The 19326-nt window shown below is 43.1% G+C and overlaps 1 protein-coding gene across 1 annotated transcript in view; it reads left to right on the top strand.

The window, feature by feature from the left end:
- The window catches only part of LOC308092157 (transcription factor SOX-6-like), a 152377-nt gene that overhangs the window by 123545 nt on the left and 9506 nt on the right, over positions 1-19326 (top strand). Inside the window, exons 12-13 of the mRNA XM_080438010.1 lie at positions 15392-15500; positions 18528-18698. Of these exons, the coding sequence (XP_080294136.1) occupies positions 15392-15500; positions 18528-18698 (280 nt within the window). The remainder of the gene's footprint in view (positions 1-15391; positions 15501-18527; positions 18699-19326) is intronic.

Here is a 19326-nt window from a genome sequence, read left to right on the forward strand (position 1 = left end):
CCGGCTCTTGAGAAATCTCTCTCTCTCTCCTTCTCTTGTCCTCCTCTCATCTCCATGGCCACCCAGAAGCCTGCCGCTTTGAAGAGGGTGCAGCTGGGCCAATGACAAGTGATGGTTTTGGCGCACATGTTTGTGTGTGTGTGTGTGTGTGTGTGTGAGACCGTGTATGTGTGTGTGTGTCTGATTGAGTGGGTGTTCTTTTGTTGAGAGAATAGTCAAAATCGGTGTGTGTGTGTGTGTGTGTGTGTGTGTGTGTGTCTGTGTGTGTGTGTGTGTGTGTGTGTGTGTGTGTGTGTGTGTGTGTGTGTGTGTGTGCGTGTCTGTGTGTGTGTGTGTGTGTGTGTGTGTGTGTGTGTGTGCTCGCGCGCATGTTTAGGAATTGATCAAATGGTTGTTTTTAACGTTGGGGAATAACTGTAAGTTAACATGAAGTGTTTGTGTCTGGTGCAGTTTGCAACTTCCCAAACATACGTGTGTGCACATTTGTCTGTGTCGGTCTATGAGATTGCCAGTATCTAAATGTATGCATGAATGTGTGTGTGTGTGTGTGTGTGTGTGTGTGTGTGTGTGTGTGTGTGTGTGTGTGTGTGTGTGTGTGTGTGTGTGTGTGTGTGTGTGTGTGTGTGTGTGTGTGTGTGTGTGTGTGTGTGTGGGAGTGTGTGTGTGGGAGTGTGTGTGTGTGTGTGTGTGTGTGTGTGTGTGTGTGTGTGTGTGTGTGTGGTGGAGTTCAGCTCTTCTCTTGCCCTGGAGGAAGAGGTAGCGGAGAGGAGAGAGGGGGGGGGGGGGGTCTGTCAGTGGGATCTTAGCCCCAATTAAAAGAGGCTATCTTGGCTAACGAACTCCCCATCATGCCCCCCTTTTGCATTCCTCTTCTCCCTCTGGCACACACACACACACCCCAAAGCCTTTGTACCCACCATCTCAGACCTGGGGGTGGGGGGGACGGGTGGGCACATATATCTTCAGTCACACTCAATTAGTCAATCACCCAATCCAAGGATGAGACTTATTAACCCTTTAAGACCGGGAAAGCATAATTTGTGTCATTTTAAGATTTATTTGGCTATTCAAAAATAGCATATCTACAAGCTCATAGCACGGCACTGAGTGCCGCGCTATGAGCTTGTAGATATGCTATTTGTGAAAACAAATTTGTGAAAATTTGTGAAAATCTTGGAATATTTATTTTTTAAAGCGAACATTAGCAAAATATTTAGTTCCAGGGACCCCCAGAAGCAAAGATTTGAGTTACAAATGTCCGCTTAAAAAAAAATTACATCATATTAATGATTTTTTCAAAAATAGCAGATCGACAAGCTTGTAGATCTGCTATTTTTGAATAGCCAAATAAATCTAAAATGACAGAGATACGTTCCCGGATTGATTGGGTTAAAGAGATAAAAAAAATATATATCTAAATATTTTTGGAGGAGGAATGAGGAATAGGAGAGACATATCATGAATATTTTAAGGTTTAGACACTTTGAACCACCCTTCTTCCCACAACTAGGTCATAATCAGTGCACTCCAAGGATAAGATGTTTTTAATTTTGTTTTTCCAGGCATCTCAAGAAAGGAAAACATCCCAATATTTGTTGTGAATATATGCCGCAGTTACTCCCTCCTTAAGTTGATGATATCGGGCTCTCTTTAGAAGTAATTATACTTGTAAACAGTGAAAAGCTCATAAATGTTAACTTTAAAAAGCGGCGCTTTACTTAGGCTATAAATTGTTAACGCCAAAACATCCTGCTCACTTCACTACGCTGTCCACTAAATTAACTTGTGTTTCAGAGAACTTTTATTTGTTGGTTTTATTCTGTTACTTCTCAGAGAATCATAGAGTAGTATAAGGTGAGTCGCTACTTCGCACGAAGAGTCTCCTTGGATTCTATATTTCCCAACTTTATGAGAAACAAAAGAAAACGAAACAAAGACAGAAGCAACGCGGTATAATTTGGTTTTGTGGCTCCGTGCCTGCCTAATAAAACGCTCATTTGGAAACTCTCAAAGTAATTGTTTCCGGTGCCTAGGAAGAAGACAGGGAGGCCAGTTAGCGTTGTGTTTGTTATGCGTTCCCTAACAACTGCAGCTCAAAGCCTCTCTTTCTCTTCGGGCTCTAAATACGTCTTTTTTATTTTCTTCCCTCTCTCTCTCTCTTCAGGACAGAGCAGTGGTGGAAAAAGTACTCAAATGTTTTACTTAAGTAAAAGTACCAATACTGCAATATAGAAATACTCTGTGACAAGTAAAAGTCCGGAATTAAAAATGTACTTGAGTAAAAGTACAAAAGTATTGGCATCAAAATATACTTAAAGTACCAAAAGTAAAAGTACTATAATATTTGAAAATAGCAGTTCTACAAGCTCACATGTCGCGATGCAACGCGTTGTGTGAGCTTGTAGATCGGCAATTTTCAAATAGGCTAGGTATAAAATAGGGCTAAAGTGGTTAATATATGTTTTATAATATCATAATTTATATCTGAAAAATAACTAGTAACTAAAGTTTTCAAATATTTGTGGTGGAGTAAAAGTGCAATATTTGCCTCTGAGATGTAGTGGAGTAGAAGTAAAAGTGGAAATTGGAAATACTCAAGTAAAGTACAAATAACTCAAAATGTTACTTAACTACAGTACTTAAGTAAATGTACTTAGTTACTTAACTTTCCACCACGGGGACAGAGAGAGAGAGTTTTTTTTTCCTTTTCCCTTTTCTGCGCGGCTCAAAGGCTTTGCTCTGTCTAAAACAATTCATGGATGGAACAGGGCACTGGATGCAGCCAGAGTGACTCAGGCCTTCCACCTTTGGAAGGCAAACTGCAGGCTTTTTCCCCCTCTTCCCCTTCTTTACCTTGGGTTTATGTGTGATGGTTCTGTCAGAAGAATTTGTCGCTCGAGTCCTCCTCCCGTTTGAAACGTCAAGACCCGAGCCAGGCCTCTCTTTGTGTGTTCGTAGATTGGACTGACAGAAGAGGCTAATCATCTGTCAGAATGTTAAAGCGTGCACTCGTACAGTATATAGTACACACACTACCATGTAGAGGACACACAAACACGGTCACAAATACACACACTGTACTCTACGACTGTAGATTCTGTTGTACTGAGGGCTATTTATTGAACAGGCTGACTCAACCCAATAAGAGAGAGAGAGAGAGAGAGAGAGAGAGTGTGAGTGAGTGAGAGAGAAAGAGCTGCGTGCGTGCGCGCGCGCGGCCGTGCGTGCATGCCTGTGTGTGTGTGTGTGTGTGTGTGTGCGTGCGTGCCTGTGTGCGTGTGTGTGTGTGCGTGCGTGCCTGTGTGCGTGCGTGCGCCGCGCGCGTGTGTGTGTACACTACATGGTGTTACAGTATCTGTATGGCAGGGTACAGTACATTAAGTCAATGCGCACTACATGTGTGTGTCTTTGCATGTGTATGCCTGTGTGTGTGTGTGTGTGTGTGTGTGTGTGTGTGTGTGTGTGTGTGTGTGTGTGTGTGTGTGTGTGTGTGTGTGTGTGTGTGTGTGTGTGTGTGTGTGTGTGTGTGTGTGTGTGTGTGTGTGTGTTGTGCTCGTGTACTTGTGATTCACATCTGTCATTTTGATTACAGACAGTTCTTTCCACAAGTGAAAGTTATCCAGAGAGAGAGAGAGAGAGAGAGAGAGAGAGAGAGAGAGAGAGAGAGAGAGAGAGAGAGAGAGAGAGAGAGAGAGAGAGAGAGAGAGAAATGTGTGTGTGTGTGTGTGTGTGTGTGTGAGAGAGATTGTATATATATTGTGTGTGTGTGTGTGTGTGTGTGTGTGTGTGTGTGTGTGTGTGTGTGTGTGTGTGTGTGTGTGTGTGTGTGTGTGTGTGTGTGTGTCATGTAAAGTCATTCTAGCTGGCACGGCGTTGGCAGCCAGTGGCGTAGTTGGGTATATCGCCTTACGCTTACTCTGCCCTCAGCTCACTGCACTCTGAAATAGCCACTGGGTACGACCATGCGGGCATGTGGCGGTGCTTAGGTATGGGGGGATACTCTTCTGTCTACTTACGTATGCACTCGTAGACAAGTGAGGGGGTAATATGTGTGTGTGTGTGTGTGTGTGTGTGTGTGTGTGTGTGTGTGTGTGTGTGTGTGTGTGTGTGTGTGTGTGTGTGTGTGTGTGTGTGTGTGTGTGTGTGTTATAGATGGCAAGCATGCATGCTTGTTTGTGATTATACTCAAGTGTGTATTTTATATGTATGTGACTGTGTCATTATACAACTAGAGGTTCGGGTCGGACTTGCGCTCCGAGGAGCACACTTTTCTGGTTTATCTTTTCCATTTCTTTTTAGAACTTAATTTCATACTGGGAGACAATTGAGGTTTGACTGGTCTGAAACTGTAACTGAGTAAATGACATGGAACTCCATATTTGGGCATGGCTGACATCATAGTGACAACATGAGCTTTGAATCAGCTCAGCTTAAAACTAGACTGAACTGTGTGAATGACACACATGGAGAGAGACATCGAGGGAGACTTCATCACTCAGACGAATCAAGACCTTACAGTAGTCAACAGTCTACCAGGACTTTAACTCAGTCGGAAGTAAAGAGACATCGTCTGACTGACACAGGAATGAAAACTCACATATGTAAACAATGTGGCAAGAGTTTCAGTCAGTTAAGTAATCTGAAGACACACCAGGTTGTCCACACGGGAGAAAAACCTTTCTGTTGTAAACAATGTGGCAAGAGTTTCAGTCTGTCATGTACCCTGAAGACACACCAGGTTGTCCACACGGGAGAAAAACCTTTCCACTGTAAACGGTGTGGCAAGAGTTTCAGTCTGTTAGGTAGTTTGAACAAACACCAGCTTATTCACACTGGAGAAAAACCTTTCTATTGTGAACAGTGTGGCCAGAGTTTCACTGAGTTAGGTAGTTTGAACAAACACCAGCGTATCCACACGGGAGAAAAAGAGTTTCAGTCAGTCAAGTCACCTGAGAAGTCACCAGCGTATCCACACGGGAGAAAAAACTTTCAATTGTAAACACTGTGGCAAGACTTTCACTGAGTCAGGTACTCTAATCAAACACCAGCGTATTCACACTGGAGAAAAACCTTTCTATTGTAAACAGTGCAATAAGCGTTTCAGTCAGTTAGGTGACCTGAACAAGCACTAGCATATTCACACTGGAGAAAAACCCTTCTGTTGTAAACGGTGCCATAAGAGTTTCAGTCTGTTAGATTACCTGAGAAGTCACCAGCGTGTCCACACTGGAGAAAAACCTTTCTATTGTAAACTATGTGACAGAAGCTTCAGTCGGTTGGGCACTCTAAAGAGACACCAGCAGCGTATCCACGCTAGAGAGAAAACCTCTTCCTAGTAGGGGTGTAAAGTACCACACCGGTGTACAGAACCTAACGGCCCTGTACCGAACCGAACGTCCAGTACTGAATGAACCGATGTTCTTTTTTAAATGCGGAACTCAAATATAGAGTTTCCACACCAACATGTTAATATAAGATATACAGTGTATGCATATGTGACTGCCTGTATGAGTGAGTACACGGTGTGTGTGTGTGTGTGTGTGTGTGTGTGTGTGTGTGTGTGTGTGTGTGTGTGTGTGTGTGTGTGTGTGTGTGTGTGTGTGTGTGTGTGTGTGTGTGTGTGTGTGTGTGTGTGTGAAATGTATTAGGGATGAGCATTTGGGCATTTTCTTGTGATGTTAAAGGTTTAATGACATTCACTTTTACACCACATTCAAAGTCTTTGTCCTGGTCCTTCAAAAGTGTACAAAAAGTTTTAAGTGAAAATTCCATTCCAGTGATCAATGGCAGGTGTTTTTCTCTCACATTTCTAAAGCCTTTTCAACTGCAATGAAAAAAGAAATCTTTGCCTGCGGGTGTCGCTGGTGAGGGATTTTGCCTGTCAATCATCGCCTCTGCTCCGCCCCCCCCCCAAAGGAAAGGATAGGGGAGGGGAGGGGCGAGGAGGAGAGTGGGCGGGATTAATCGACTGTGACCTCACTGTCGAAGGGCCAAGCTCAGATTACTTTTCAGCCTAATTATTCAGAAAACCCCAGACCACAGAAAATCCACTGAATGTTCCAAGTTCAGGTTTTTTGGGTGTAATTGAGGTCATAAAACCCCAAATAAAACATTGAAAATAAAAAAAAGTGAAAATGAATGTCATGATACCTTTAATGTTAAACGTAGCGTGATGTCATATTTAGACAAATGAACATAATGCAGTGAATACTGTACATTATCACAAGCCTTGGACACAGCTGTATCATATAGAGCAGCTTACTGTATGTCAGCGCTTGCATTTAGTGAATGAAGCCGTCTCCCCGTCTCATTACAGACAAGGCCTACGAGGTGAACGTTGTCTAATAAAGTTAAACAGTCATCTTTCTGGAAATGTTTTCCACTGCCATGTGGTTTCCTAGATCAGTGATTCTCAACCTGTGGGCCGGGGACCACTGGTGGTCCGTGAGGGTATTGCAAGTGGGCTCCCAAATACTGTACAGTAATTGCCAAAAGACTTGCCAAGATTTTAATGATAATATAACTTTAAAGGTAGGGTAAGTGATTTTCTTTGGTTAAGATAAGTGTTAAGTAGCTCTATATTCTGATAGTACTCATTGCTATAGAGTGTTTGTTCAGTAAAAGGAGTCTCCATGTCTTTCCAGCTCTTTATAAAACAGAAAATGCATTTTCGTTTCAGTTTCAGTTTCATTTCAAATTGTATCCAATCAGGATAAAGAACTCAATCAGGATATAGATTAAACAAGTGAAATTGGAAGTGATGACACTAAGAAATGAGCATGCAAAATTGGAACTGGAACACTATAAAAATGAAGCTTAAAAATGGGTACTTTCTCCTGATTGGCTGACATTTTGACACCTACCGGAAAATGTATTTTCTGTTTATTAAAGAGCTGAAGAGACAGAGAGACTCCTGTTACTGAACAAACACTCTATAGCAATAATTACTATCAGAATATAGTGCTTTAACCTTTTAACAAAATACTTTTTGTTTTAACCCAAAAATATCACTTACCCTACCTTTAATGTAAAATAATAATGTAAAAAATGTATACATCATGGTCTTTTTTTTCTATAAAACCTTTGCTGTCGGTGCCGTTTTAGAGATTTTCAAGTGGGCCCTGATCCGGAAACGATTGAGAACCACTATCCTAGATTATTACAATTATACAGATTCAGATCAATTAATACATTTTAAAAGACAAGGCGTTAAAAACAAAAAAATGTAACTTACCAGGTTTATATGTACTGTAGAATACACGGCGATCGTTTCCCCCTTAACTCTTACCCTGCCAGAGTTTTTTCAGAACAGTCTGTAGCCTCTGCCAGGGTCTTGACCGATTTTGGTACCTTTTCGCATAGCCACAAAATATTTTTCTCAAGTATGATTGATCCCCAGAAAATTTCTAATCACAGATGAGATTCAGGTGTGGTTTCACAAATGTCAACGAGGTCAATTTGACCTTGTTGTCATGTGTTGTTTGATGTTTGAAAATAGCTCAAAACCAGTGGTTTCAAACCAAAAAACATTGTGAATTGTTTGTCCGTTTCAATTTTAACATTGAAGTGGATGGAGCAGCAAATCTTTGGAAATTGTTATCTCCTTATTCGTTTGGAATATCGAAAAGGTGTCAATACTAAATAATTAGAGAATCTTTTTAGAATTTTTTTTTTTTTGAAAAAAGTTTTTTTTTTTTTTTTTTTTCCAGGACGTTTTTAAACGTCTTTGGCAGGCAACAGCTAATTTCTCAAAGACGTTTATAAACGTCTTTGGCAGTTATAGAGTTAATGTGGTGCTTGTTTTGACGTAACTATTGTAGATTTCATGTTGGCCAGCAACACGCACATTGGATAAATCCAAACAGATAAAATTAACGTTAATATGACGTCTCTCGCACGTCAGTTTACAGTTTACAGTTAACAGTTTAGGCATTTAGCAGACGCTCTTAATCCAGAGCGATTTACAGTAAGCAAGGACACAAGATATTCAGCACCTCAAAGCAGTGCCTATCTCATATTAAATGAAGCACGTAATTTAAATAATGATTTATATGAATAATGTAATTGTTTTGGTGAATTAGTCCTAAACTGATAGTGTTTTTTGTGTACACGGTTAATATTTTAGCTGTCATGTCCACCTTCATATACTCACCTCCGCTTTACAGCATTTCTCTCTCACTTCCTGGTTCTTTCCTTTCATCAATCTCCTGCTTAAAACGACCCCCCAAAGGCCTGAAAGAAGAGAGTTTCCATGGCTACGCCCACTTAACGCCATCTGTAGGCTGATGGGAGCTGTCAGGACTGCTCAGCTGCTCTAAAGCCACCCTCCATCAGGCTCACAGTGGGTGGGTTCAGGGTTGTGGGTATTGGTCAAGTTGTGTGTGTGCGTGTGTGTGTGTGTGCGTGTGCGTGTGCGTGTGCGTGTGCGTGCGTGCGTGCGTGCGTGCGTGCGTGCGTGCGTGCGTGCGTGCGTGCGTGCGTGCGTGCGTGCGTGCGTGCGTGCGAGAGGATGGAAGAAGTGAACCCTAAGGACTAGACGAGACATGGGAAAGTAAAGGGGAAAAAGAGGAATTGAGGAGAGTGAGGAAAGGAAGCAGCGAGGAGAGGAGGGGAGGAAGAGGAGGATGAGAAGAGTGTATAGCAATTGAGGGAGACCTAGAAAGATGGGATGATACAACAAGTAAGACGCGCGAACGCAGCTCGAAAATGTTGTGTATTTACGGACTTGTAATCCCTGTTATTTCACCGTGATGGGGAGAGCGTAGAGAGAAAGTCACGTGAGTGCCTCCGCCTCGTATTGAAGTTAATGGGGGGGATATGGTTCTCCTATGCACGGAGTTTCGGAGTTCCTTGTCAATTATGCACGGAATTGCCGTGTGTCAATCCGTGCTATTTCACCGTGTTTGGGGGGCGATCGGGTTGGTTTCATAGTAAGCTCCACTCTGAGATCTGTCAGCAGCCAATGAGAGCGTGAGTCACATGGGGGCGCGGCTGCACTCTGAGATGTGTCAGAGTAAGCGTCACTTCTGGCGCACTCTGGCGGCTGCACACAGGCAGTGCAGGCAGTGCGCACACTGCACACAGACAGACGGACAGACACACAAACACACACACACACAAGCCGAGCAGGGTTTCATAGTAAGCTCCACTTGGGCGGAGGCGCGGCGCGCCTCCTTCCGCGTTCGCAATTAAAGGTGTAGCGAATGGAACAGGCATGGAATTAATGGAGAGACTGAGGGAGATTAACACATTCAATCCGGGAACGCATCTCTGTCATTTTAGATTTATTTGGCAGATATACAAGTGTAGTATATTTCATAACATAACATACACATTTGTTAGCATTGTTTAACTTCACAAGTCTACTTTGGCCTGTACAGACAGGAGAGCTTATTCAGAGAGGTGGCTGATGGCCCTAGCCGGGTGGGGGGTGGAATTAGCATTCCCAATGGACCCTTCGCTAAACCCCACCCCAAAAGCGATTGTCCAATGCCAGCTTAGCAACCGTTGTTAGCCTGGCATAGGTCTGGCAAACTTTCGTCACCTGCCATAGCTGTCAATGTTATTTCGCCCGCACACACACTCATTTGCACCAACATAATAGCAAGAATAGGAATACCACGATAAAGCAATGGTGACTATGAACCACGTACCCAAACCCGTTTGAGGCTGCTTTTCCCAAGCTGAAATCTGCACTTAAACTACAAGGCTGAATGGCTGTGTTGTTGAACACATACACAGCTTCTTCAGGAAAGTTACACGATACGACTCACTCGCCCAGGTGGTGTCAATAATAGGCTACTAATCACTGTAATCGTAACAAAATTCAGAATCACAGCGCTGCCTGTTTCGGATTCCGCACGTTAAAGTATATTAATTCATTTGTTCGTCTATTTATTAACTGCTCCTGGCAGTCTTACCCTGCGGTACATAAAAACTCCTGTTAGTCATGGATCAACTTTAACCTGGTGTTTGCACTTTCTCCATTTACGGTCCGTACATCTATATGAACGTTCAGATTTCAAATATAAAGTGCTTACCCCATGGCCACGGATGTTGAAATTATGCACGGGACTCTCAAAAGTACCCTTATATTCTGTATTGTTCAATGAAAAGCATTTAAATCCGATCAGTGGCCATTTTCTCATAATGTATTCGAGTGCAATACACCTACCAACCGATAGGGTCACTCAGTTGAAAGCATGTAGAGAAAATGGCCAGTGATCAGATTAAAATGCTTTTTATTAAACAATACGGATGATACAGGTACTTCTGAGAGCCCGTATATACATGTAACATCCGTGGCCATGGGATAAGCACTTTATATTTGAAATATGAACGTTTATGTAGATGTACGGGCCATAAATGGAGAAAGTGCAAACACCAGGTTGAAGTTCATCCATGACGGCCGTGACAGTCGACCGTCGTGTATCCATGGCTATTACTCCCTCTAACATTTCCCATGTTTGTAGTTTATTGAAATAATGTCATGCACATTTGTCCAGTGCATAGCCTACTGCAGGCCTTGTTGACTAGATTTAGAAGAGATTTTGAAGCTCTTGCTCCTGAAATGATCGATTATTTTTAAGGTGAAAAGCCATCATTTAACATGAAAGTCAATGGATGAGAAGCAAAGTTTGCCAGGCGCTGCCAGGCCTGGGTGTGACTAACTTCGCACCACCAGTCACAGAGTGGAGTGGGTGGGGCTTAGCGAAGGGTCCATTGGGGAGACAGAAGGTCTGTCTCCATCCCCCCTTCCTGCCTCATACAGTTGCAAATCGAATCAGGGATTCAAAGTGTGATCTATTGTTTGTCTAGGTGGGGTCTTACTTTTCAGGGCTGACACACCCACACATGTACCTTCTTTAGATCTCACTGCTATATAGAGGGGATGATTTGTAACTATTTGTGTGTGTCACTCAGAGGCCGTGAGGCTGCTGATGGGACCTCAGGGTCCATGGAAAGCTGTTTTGTACTGTTTTGTACTATGAAATAAATTGGAAGAAAGTAACCTCACTGACTGGAGTGATGCCTCAATCCATTCTTCAACCATTCATTCATACACATCTCTGGAACAACAAACTAACTACAATATGGCGTTGATGTAATACCTGAAATCATTATTATTCCATTATTTATTATTCCATTCCATATTCCATGTTATTCTCTGTGGAAAAAAATATATATACTGGTTTCCCGAATAGACGTCAATTCTTCAGCGGTCCATGATAGATTGAAGGCCATTAAAGAAGATTTTACATCTCCCTCAAACATTTTGACCTCGCCCATGAACACATGACTCCAGACATCAAGTGAACGCTCATTCAATTCAATCACATGTACCATGTACAAAACCAAACCACTCTCATTTAGTTTGTGCTTTCTGTATGTGATTGTACTCACAATGTGTCATGACTCTTATAGAATGTGTGTATTGTGTGTACAGTATGTGCTGCTGTGAACTCTAAGGAGAGGATTTAGGTTAAAAGGAGAGAGAGAGAGAGAGAGAGAGAGAGAGAGAGAGAGAGAGAGAGAGAGAGAGAGAGAGAGAAAAGGGAGGAGGAGGAATTGGGCGATGGCTCTATCGGCATGGAGTGATGTCTGTGTGAAAGGATGAGAAAAAGACAGAGAGAAAGAGAAAGAAAGAACGAAAGAACAAAAGAACGAAAGAAAGAACGAAAGAAAGAACGAAAGAAAGAACGAAAGAAAGAACGAAAGGAAGAAAGGAAGGAAGGAAGGAAGGAAGGAAGGAAGAAAGAAAAAACCCACAAAATATATTTCCATTATATCTAACAAAAAAAACTTAGACTGTGTGGTATGGAGGTTCAGTGTGCGACATTGCTGGTTGACAGACAGCTTGCCTAACAGGGTATCAACCATGACCTTTCAGTTATGGAACGGACCTTCCGACCACCCTGCCCTGGGGCTGCAGTAAACAGCCGTGGGTCGGCCGGTGCGGGATCATGTACTTGCCAACGGCAAACCCTGGTAGTGGTATAACCGAGGTAATGAGCATGACTCGGTTCTGACTTGAAACGGAAAAAAAAGGTGCACTGTTTATAGCGTTTCCGTGGTAACAACGGGGAGCCACAAACGCCAAAACGAGGAGAGTCCAAGCGTGTCAGGAGAACCTCGTGTCTCTTAAATTTAGATTTATACATTTCAACAGCGAAATCAGACCCCAGACCTTGTAAAAGCACAATAGTCTGTTAATCTTTTTTTTTCTTTCCTTATAAAATGTTTTGGCGATGTAGGCCTACTGTACAGAGATGTATAGCTTGTTCTTTTGGAGGCTCTATTGCATAGGTTGGCTGTGTTTAAACTGGTTTATAAATATGCATTTATAGACATATTATACTACGAGTATTTAGGGTGTATATATACTGCTGTATGTAGCTGTGTGATTTCATCTCTCAGATTATGTTTATAGACTGAATTGTTCACTAGTCCTGTGTGTGTGTGTGTGTGTGTGTGTGTGTGTGTGTGTGTGTGTGTGTGTGTGTGTGTGTGTGTGTGTGTGTGTGTGTGTGTGATGCTACTTTTTTTTTACCTTTTGCTTGGACTAACTTTCTGTTAGTCCTTTGCTAATACTCTATACGAGTCCCACTCTGTTGATGCTGTGCTAAATGTCTTTCCAAGTCCCCACACTACGTGGGGACACACCAGGCAATTTCTTGCCAACACCAGAGTCAGAAACACTTCATTGCCACGTCTATGAGGAATTTGCTTTGCCAACACAAGATAATTAATGCAAGGCCACTAACAAAGTACACGTACATGCATGAATACTGTGGACATTGGCTATATCCAGGCTATATTTTCATTATAAAACAGAGTTTTACACGAGAGTTGTAGCCACTTGTCAGGTGTAAACTCCATACATTCTCCATGCCTGAAAATGCATCTCACACGACCATTTGACAACAATATCCAGGAAACAGTACTTGTATTAAAACAGACAAATACCCAGATATCTAATGTACACACATCAAAATGTCTAATTTAGCCCTTAAGAGTGTAAACGGACGCTCCCAGGGTTAAATGAACACTCAATGATTTTGCTGTGCAGCAGCAGCAGGCCACAAAGTGAGACAAGCCACAGAGTCGAAAGTCTTTTGGGATGATTCATGGTGACATGTTCCTATGGGAGTCAAATGACAACGCTGATGCAACACTTTCTGCACCATTGCTCATCAGAGTTGCCCAAAATGTTGCCCCAGTTGTTTCACGTGCCTTAACCCTTTAAGACCGGGAACGCATCTGTGTCATTTTTTTATTTGAGCTAAAAAAGCATTATTTTACACTTTGGCTATTCAAAAATAGCAGATCTACAAGCTTATAACACTTTAACTGAAATCTTTGCTTCTGTGGGTCCCTGGAACAAAATATTTTGAGATGGGGGTCCGTGGCCAAATCATATCATTTTGGGGGTCCTTGACATGAAAAAGATTGAGCACCACTGATATAGAAACATACGTTTTTCAGAAAATTGTTGGGATTTAGAAGACATTTGTAGAATCGGCTTCAGGTCTTAATGGGTTCAGATGTCTTTAGCATATTTTATCCAACTTCGTGTGTCCCTAAATCTGTACAATGGACAGATGATAATTAATTTCCCAAATTCTCTTGTCTGCTCTGGACGTGTCTATATTCTGGACTCAATTAAAAAGCTCTCTCTCTGATATAACTTGTCTGTTGCTTTAACTTAAAAGGTTGCCCGGTGTGTCACTTGCCTTAAAGACTTAAACCCTCTTGACTTCGTAAACTGGACCTGAGTTGGCTCTGTAATTGGACCGCTTTGTTTTCGCCGAAACCGAATCTCCTTACCAAAAATAGCCGATCTACTCTTGACGTGTTGTGAGCTTGTATATCTGCTATTTTTGGCTAATGTTCACCCCAGAATATGGATGCTGGGGTTCAAGTGGTTAAACTTCCACTCTGGTTATTTCTCTCTCTCTCTCTCTCTCTCTCTCTCTCTCTCTCTCTCTCTCTCTCTCTCTCTCTCTCTCTCTGTTAGAGGTCTTTTCTTTGGGTCTTTGTTAGGCGGCAGTTTCCTGCGGTGAATGCGGCAGTGCCCAGGCACATGTTCTGTGGTGGGCCTGATTACAGCCCTACTGTAGTGCTGACATTGGCCCGCGTCGACTCCCCGTCTATAAACACACACACACGCACGCATGCATGCATGCATGCACGCACACACACAAATGCACGCACACACGCACGCGCGCGCGCTCGCACACACACACACACACAATTACATGCAGCCACGCACGCACACACAGTTACATGCATGCCCACACCTCCTCACATGCACATGCGCGCGCGCACACACACACACACACACACACACACACACACACCCCCACACACACACACACACACACACACACACACACACACACACACACACACACACACACACACACACACACACACACACACACACACACACACACACACACACACACACACACACACTCAGAGATCCCGGCCCCTTAAGTTCCACAGGCCCTGCCAGCGGCTACCGCCGCATGACTTCACCCAGCAACCATCCCCTGCGTCAAACAAAATGCCTCTGTCACCAGAAAAAGGAGGAGAGGCGGGGCGGGGAAGGGAGTAGAACGAGGGGGTGGGTGGGGGGTGCTAGGGGAGGGAGGGAGTGTGGATACGCGTGGTGGCCTGTGTGGAGGCTCCTATGTTTTCCACCACAGTTTGGGAGCGTGGCGGAGGTAATTTTAGCTGCAGAGGGCCTCGCATGTATAGGCAGCATGTTGTAGCTATTTGGCTCGGAGAGGAGAGGAGAGGAGAGGAGAGAGGATTCTAGATGGAATGGCTTGGGAAGAGTCTGAATGAAGTCTATGCCCACAGTCTCTACTCATCTTTTTAGTAGCTGTGAATGGCTTGATATACTTCGTTCCTCACTACACCAACACGCAACTGTGTGTGTGTGTGTGTGTGTGTGTGTGTGTGTGTGTGTGTGTGTGTGTGTGTGTGTGTGTGTGTGTGTGTGTGTGTGTGTGTACAGTATGTGTGCAAAGAGCAAGTTTATAAGGGCACAAACAGACGATCCTAAGATGAACAAATTGAATTATGTACTATAACGATTTTTACTTTCCCACTCACCTGTCACTTTCCAAACGATCAAGTAACACATCCTGTGGGTGTGGCCGTAGCTGAGTGGTTAGAGAGGCTGTCTGGTGATCAGAAAGCCCCCCCCCCCCACCCCCAGAGTTCATCATAACCATCTGAGCAGCCGTCAGCTGGGTGAAGCTGAAAACTGAATTTCCCCCGTAGGCCTAATAAGGCAATCAGGCAGTCAGTTTCAGTTGTTGGACTAGCCTCTTAACTCGTAACTTGTTGTGAATGACCCTTGAACTTTTATGTGTCACAGGAGCGTCTGCACTACGAGAGCCTGAGTCAGCACCTGGGGAAGCTTGGAGAGGAGGCTGGGAAGATGGTCCACAGGGTCATCGACCTCACCAGACCAGAAGACCTGGACGGTACGCTATACTCTGGACATTACAGTATACTCTGTCTCTCTACTCTGGACATTACAGTATACTCTGTCTCTCTACTCTGGACATTACAGTATACTCTGTCTCTCTACTCTGGACATTACAGTATACTCTGTCTCTCTACTCTGGATATTACAGTATACTCTGTCTCTCTACTCTGGATATTTCTGTCTTTCTGAGAATTCCTCTCACTGAACTGCTCCTCTTATTGTTGTGTGATTTACACATGATGGTTCTGCCACAAACTGTAGGCAGTGCTGTGCTTTCTTCAACAGCAGAGTTCATTCGGTTTGGGACGGGAACGAAACAGGCAGGAATGATTGTTAGTGACATACAGCACTATTAGGGTATTAGCATGTTTTTCGCCAGCATGAGTCCAAGTGTGTTTATTTAATAAGCTGATTTCTCTCGGATTTTGGAATGAAAGTGAGTTCCAGATTTGGAATGAAAATGTATTTTATCCAGAGTAACTGTAAACTTTTTTTTTTAAATATATTTTTGGGACTTATCTGCCTTTATTGATAGTACACAGTGGAGATAGACAGGAAACAGGGAGAGAAAGACAGGGAGCGACACGCAGCCAAGGCCGTCGGGATCGGGATTCGAACCCGCGGCGCTCTGTCAGGCTGGATTAGAGCCTATAATGTGGTACGCGCCCCTCTAAACTTTTTAAATGTATTTGTGTTTGACTACAACGCGTTGGCACAAAGGCAGAGAAAAGGTAAAGAAAGGGGGGAACGACGGGACGGGACAGAGGGATGGAAAACATAAGTGAAGAAACGGTGAGGTTCAGGGAGGAGCAGTCACATCCTGCGTTGGTTTAAATTGATACCAGTGACCCTTAAACTCTGGGGGCCCCACAAAGAAAGATGGCGCCACTTATTTGGGATGTGGTGGGGGTGGGGGGTAGGGGCTGTGCTGCAGGTATCCGTGAGACACAAATATTTATTGTGCTCTTTGGGGGGGGAAAATGAGTGAAGAACATTCGACAACTAAACAAGACTTCCTTAAAGTCAACATTTTACACTCTTTACACGTTATCAAGCTGTTATTATTCGCGAAAGTACGAGACAAGAGGCAGCATTCTATCGCTTTTTTCTCTTCACTGCTGGTGTTTGTGTCAGGACGATTCCAGCCTGGACAAATATGTAAACGAAATCAAGACAAATACAAGTGGACCGTGTGCAAGGGTCCACCACACTTATTTTCTTACCATCTTCATAGATCCAAATTTTTCATCAGCATATTTTTTTAATCTCAAAAACATATCTCAAAATATCTCAAAATGTAGCATTTGCGGATTTCCCACATATGCAGTAGGCCTATATGTTAGGTTTTAAACGAATATGTATTACATATGTGCTACGTGTCGGAGTGCCTGCTGCACATATGTTTCCTGGAACAGTAGATACCATCACATTCTAATTCTGTGAGTATACTTGGAGCTTGTAGACACAGCCAGGGAGTATTCAATGTCTTTTTCTTTTTTACCCACAACCCACCTGTTTCCCATAAAGCAGCAGTGTTTACAAGCGGCGAGGGGTTCTAGGAGCGTTCATCACCATTTAGTTTAGAGTCACAGGCGTAAACACAGGAGCGGGACACACTAAGATACAATCTTTGGGAAACTAAGTGAGGATAGTGTGTGTTGTATGCACAGGAGAATACCAGCATCGACCCATAGTGGCTTTTGTTATACTTATGTTACATATACAGTACAACACATCAACCCCCTTCAGGGAGTTAGAAGGTTAGAGAATGGATTTGTTGCTGGTTTGAATGCCTTGGATGGGGAAAGTGCACATTCCCTGCGCCTACAGCTAAGGTGCCCTTAAGCAATTCACCTCTCCCCCCGATGACTCTTTGGAGCTGCTCAGAAAGAGGTTGTACTGTATGTGTGAATATGCTTGTCTGTGTAGCAGGGCTGGGCAATTAACCGGAAATATATCGAAATCGAAATTTAGAACCTCTAACCGACTCAATCTTGCTCATGTAGGTAAATAAAAAAAAATTGTGATTTTTTTCTTATATTATATATCAATGAATCAACATGAAAAAAATCTAATCTAAACTGACTAAATCGATTAGTCCTGTATTATAAAGTGTTGTACAATGTGCAAAAATGTGAACTATTGTTAATATAATCGATTCAATAAATGTTTTCTATAATCGTTCATTAATTGTAATTGAGGCAGATGTTTGAAATAATTGTGATATTAAAGTCATATTGCCCAGTGCTAGTGCGTAGCCTGTTTCACATAATGTACTCTGGATAATGCCTGGAGGCATTGCCTGGATAGACACATCCAGGGTGTGAACTGGTGACCTTATGATTCCCAGACGGCTTACCCATTAAGCTATACATCCTCTCCATAGCTAGAACGTTGAAAATGTCAGTCCAATACCGATGGAATAGTTACCAGTGTTTGATGTGGAACCTAATATAGATAAGGACTGGGACCCAACAACATTTTCTGACACATCGGTGCGTTTGTGGGATGACATGGCTGGTTTCTGTGAGAAGTATCTGAATGGAGGATTCCAAATGCAAAATTGTCAGACAGCATCCGAACTTGCATCTTTGTTCAGGTAGAGACCATCTCTGACAAAAGCTTCCCCCCATTCCCAGAAGACATTAATTTGGCACTAAATTCCAAAGCCAGGTGTTCAGGCTAATCAGCTCGCTGAAATGCTCTATTTCCACGGCCATATGTGGGAGTTTGGACTGCTGCTTGGGAGTGTCATTTCATGTGTTCTGTTTCAGGATAGAAGTTGATTATGTCAGGGACTTTGTCTGCAATGTAAAACACTTCAGTGTCTGGGAAAGTTCGAGATAACTTTGCAGGTGCATAAGGTGCAGTGCATGTGTGAATGAGGAAGGTGTGTGTGTGTGTGTGTGTGTGTGTGTGTGTGTGTGTGTGTGTGTGTGTGTGTGTGTGTGTGTGTGTGTGTGTGTGTGTGTGTGTGTGTGTGAGAGTGTACATTATATTAAAATATCTCTGTCTCTTGTAGGGAGTAATGCGATGGAGGCCAGGGTGTTCAGGGAAACTCGGGGAAGAAACAACACTGAGCCACACATCAAAAGACCTATGAACGCCTTCATGGTGTGGGCCAAGGACGAGAGGAGGAAGATCCTACAGACCTTCCCTGACATGCACAACTCCAACATCAGCAAGATCCTGGGTGAGAACCAACTTCCTTTTTATTAATTTAAATCTGGTAGCTTTTAAGCACTTAAGCCCTATTTATAAAATAGGGCTTAAGTGGGAGAAAGGGGGTATTTTTTTCACAGTACATTTTCACATACATGAAATTTGTCCTCTGCATTTAGCCCATCCTAATGTCAGGAGCAGTGGCCGGTATTAATACAGCACTCAGAGGGCAGTTAGGGGTTAAGTGTCTTGCTTAGGGACACTTCGACACGTAGACCGGGACCAGGTGTCGAACCAGGGACTTTCTGATTCCCGGACGGTCCCTCTACCCATTCAGTTATGGCCACCCCATGTGAGCTTGGAGCTCATTTTCTTTTTGATGGTACACGGTAGAAGTTGAAAATGTTCCCCTACATGCCCAAAATAGGGGCGCCAGTAAGCCAAATTTGACCGTAAATAAATTTTTAACAGTGACTTCTTTTAAGAAGAGCATTATACTCTAAAAGATCAGGTGAGACTCACTAAACTACAGAGAGGATTCCCTCATAAAGGAGTGAGGGCTTTTAACTTGCTTAAGTTGAATTTTGTTTTTATTTATTTAGATAACTATAAAGCTGCAATTGTGACTAGATGAGATGCTCATTGTAACAATAACCTCT

This window comes from Gymnoscopelus braueri, assembly GCF_963280865.1.
Source record: "Gymnoscopelus braueri genome assembly, chromosome: 9".
Lineage (NCBI taxonomy): Eukaryota > Metazoa > Chordata > Actinopteri > Myctophiformes > Myctophidae > Gymnoscopelus > Gymnoscopelus braueri.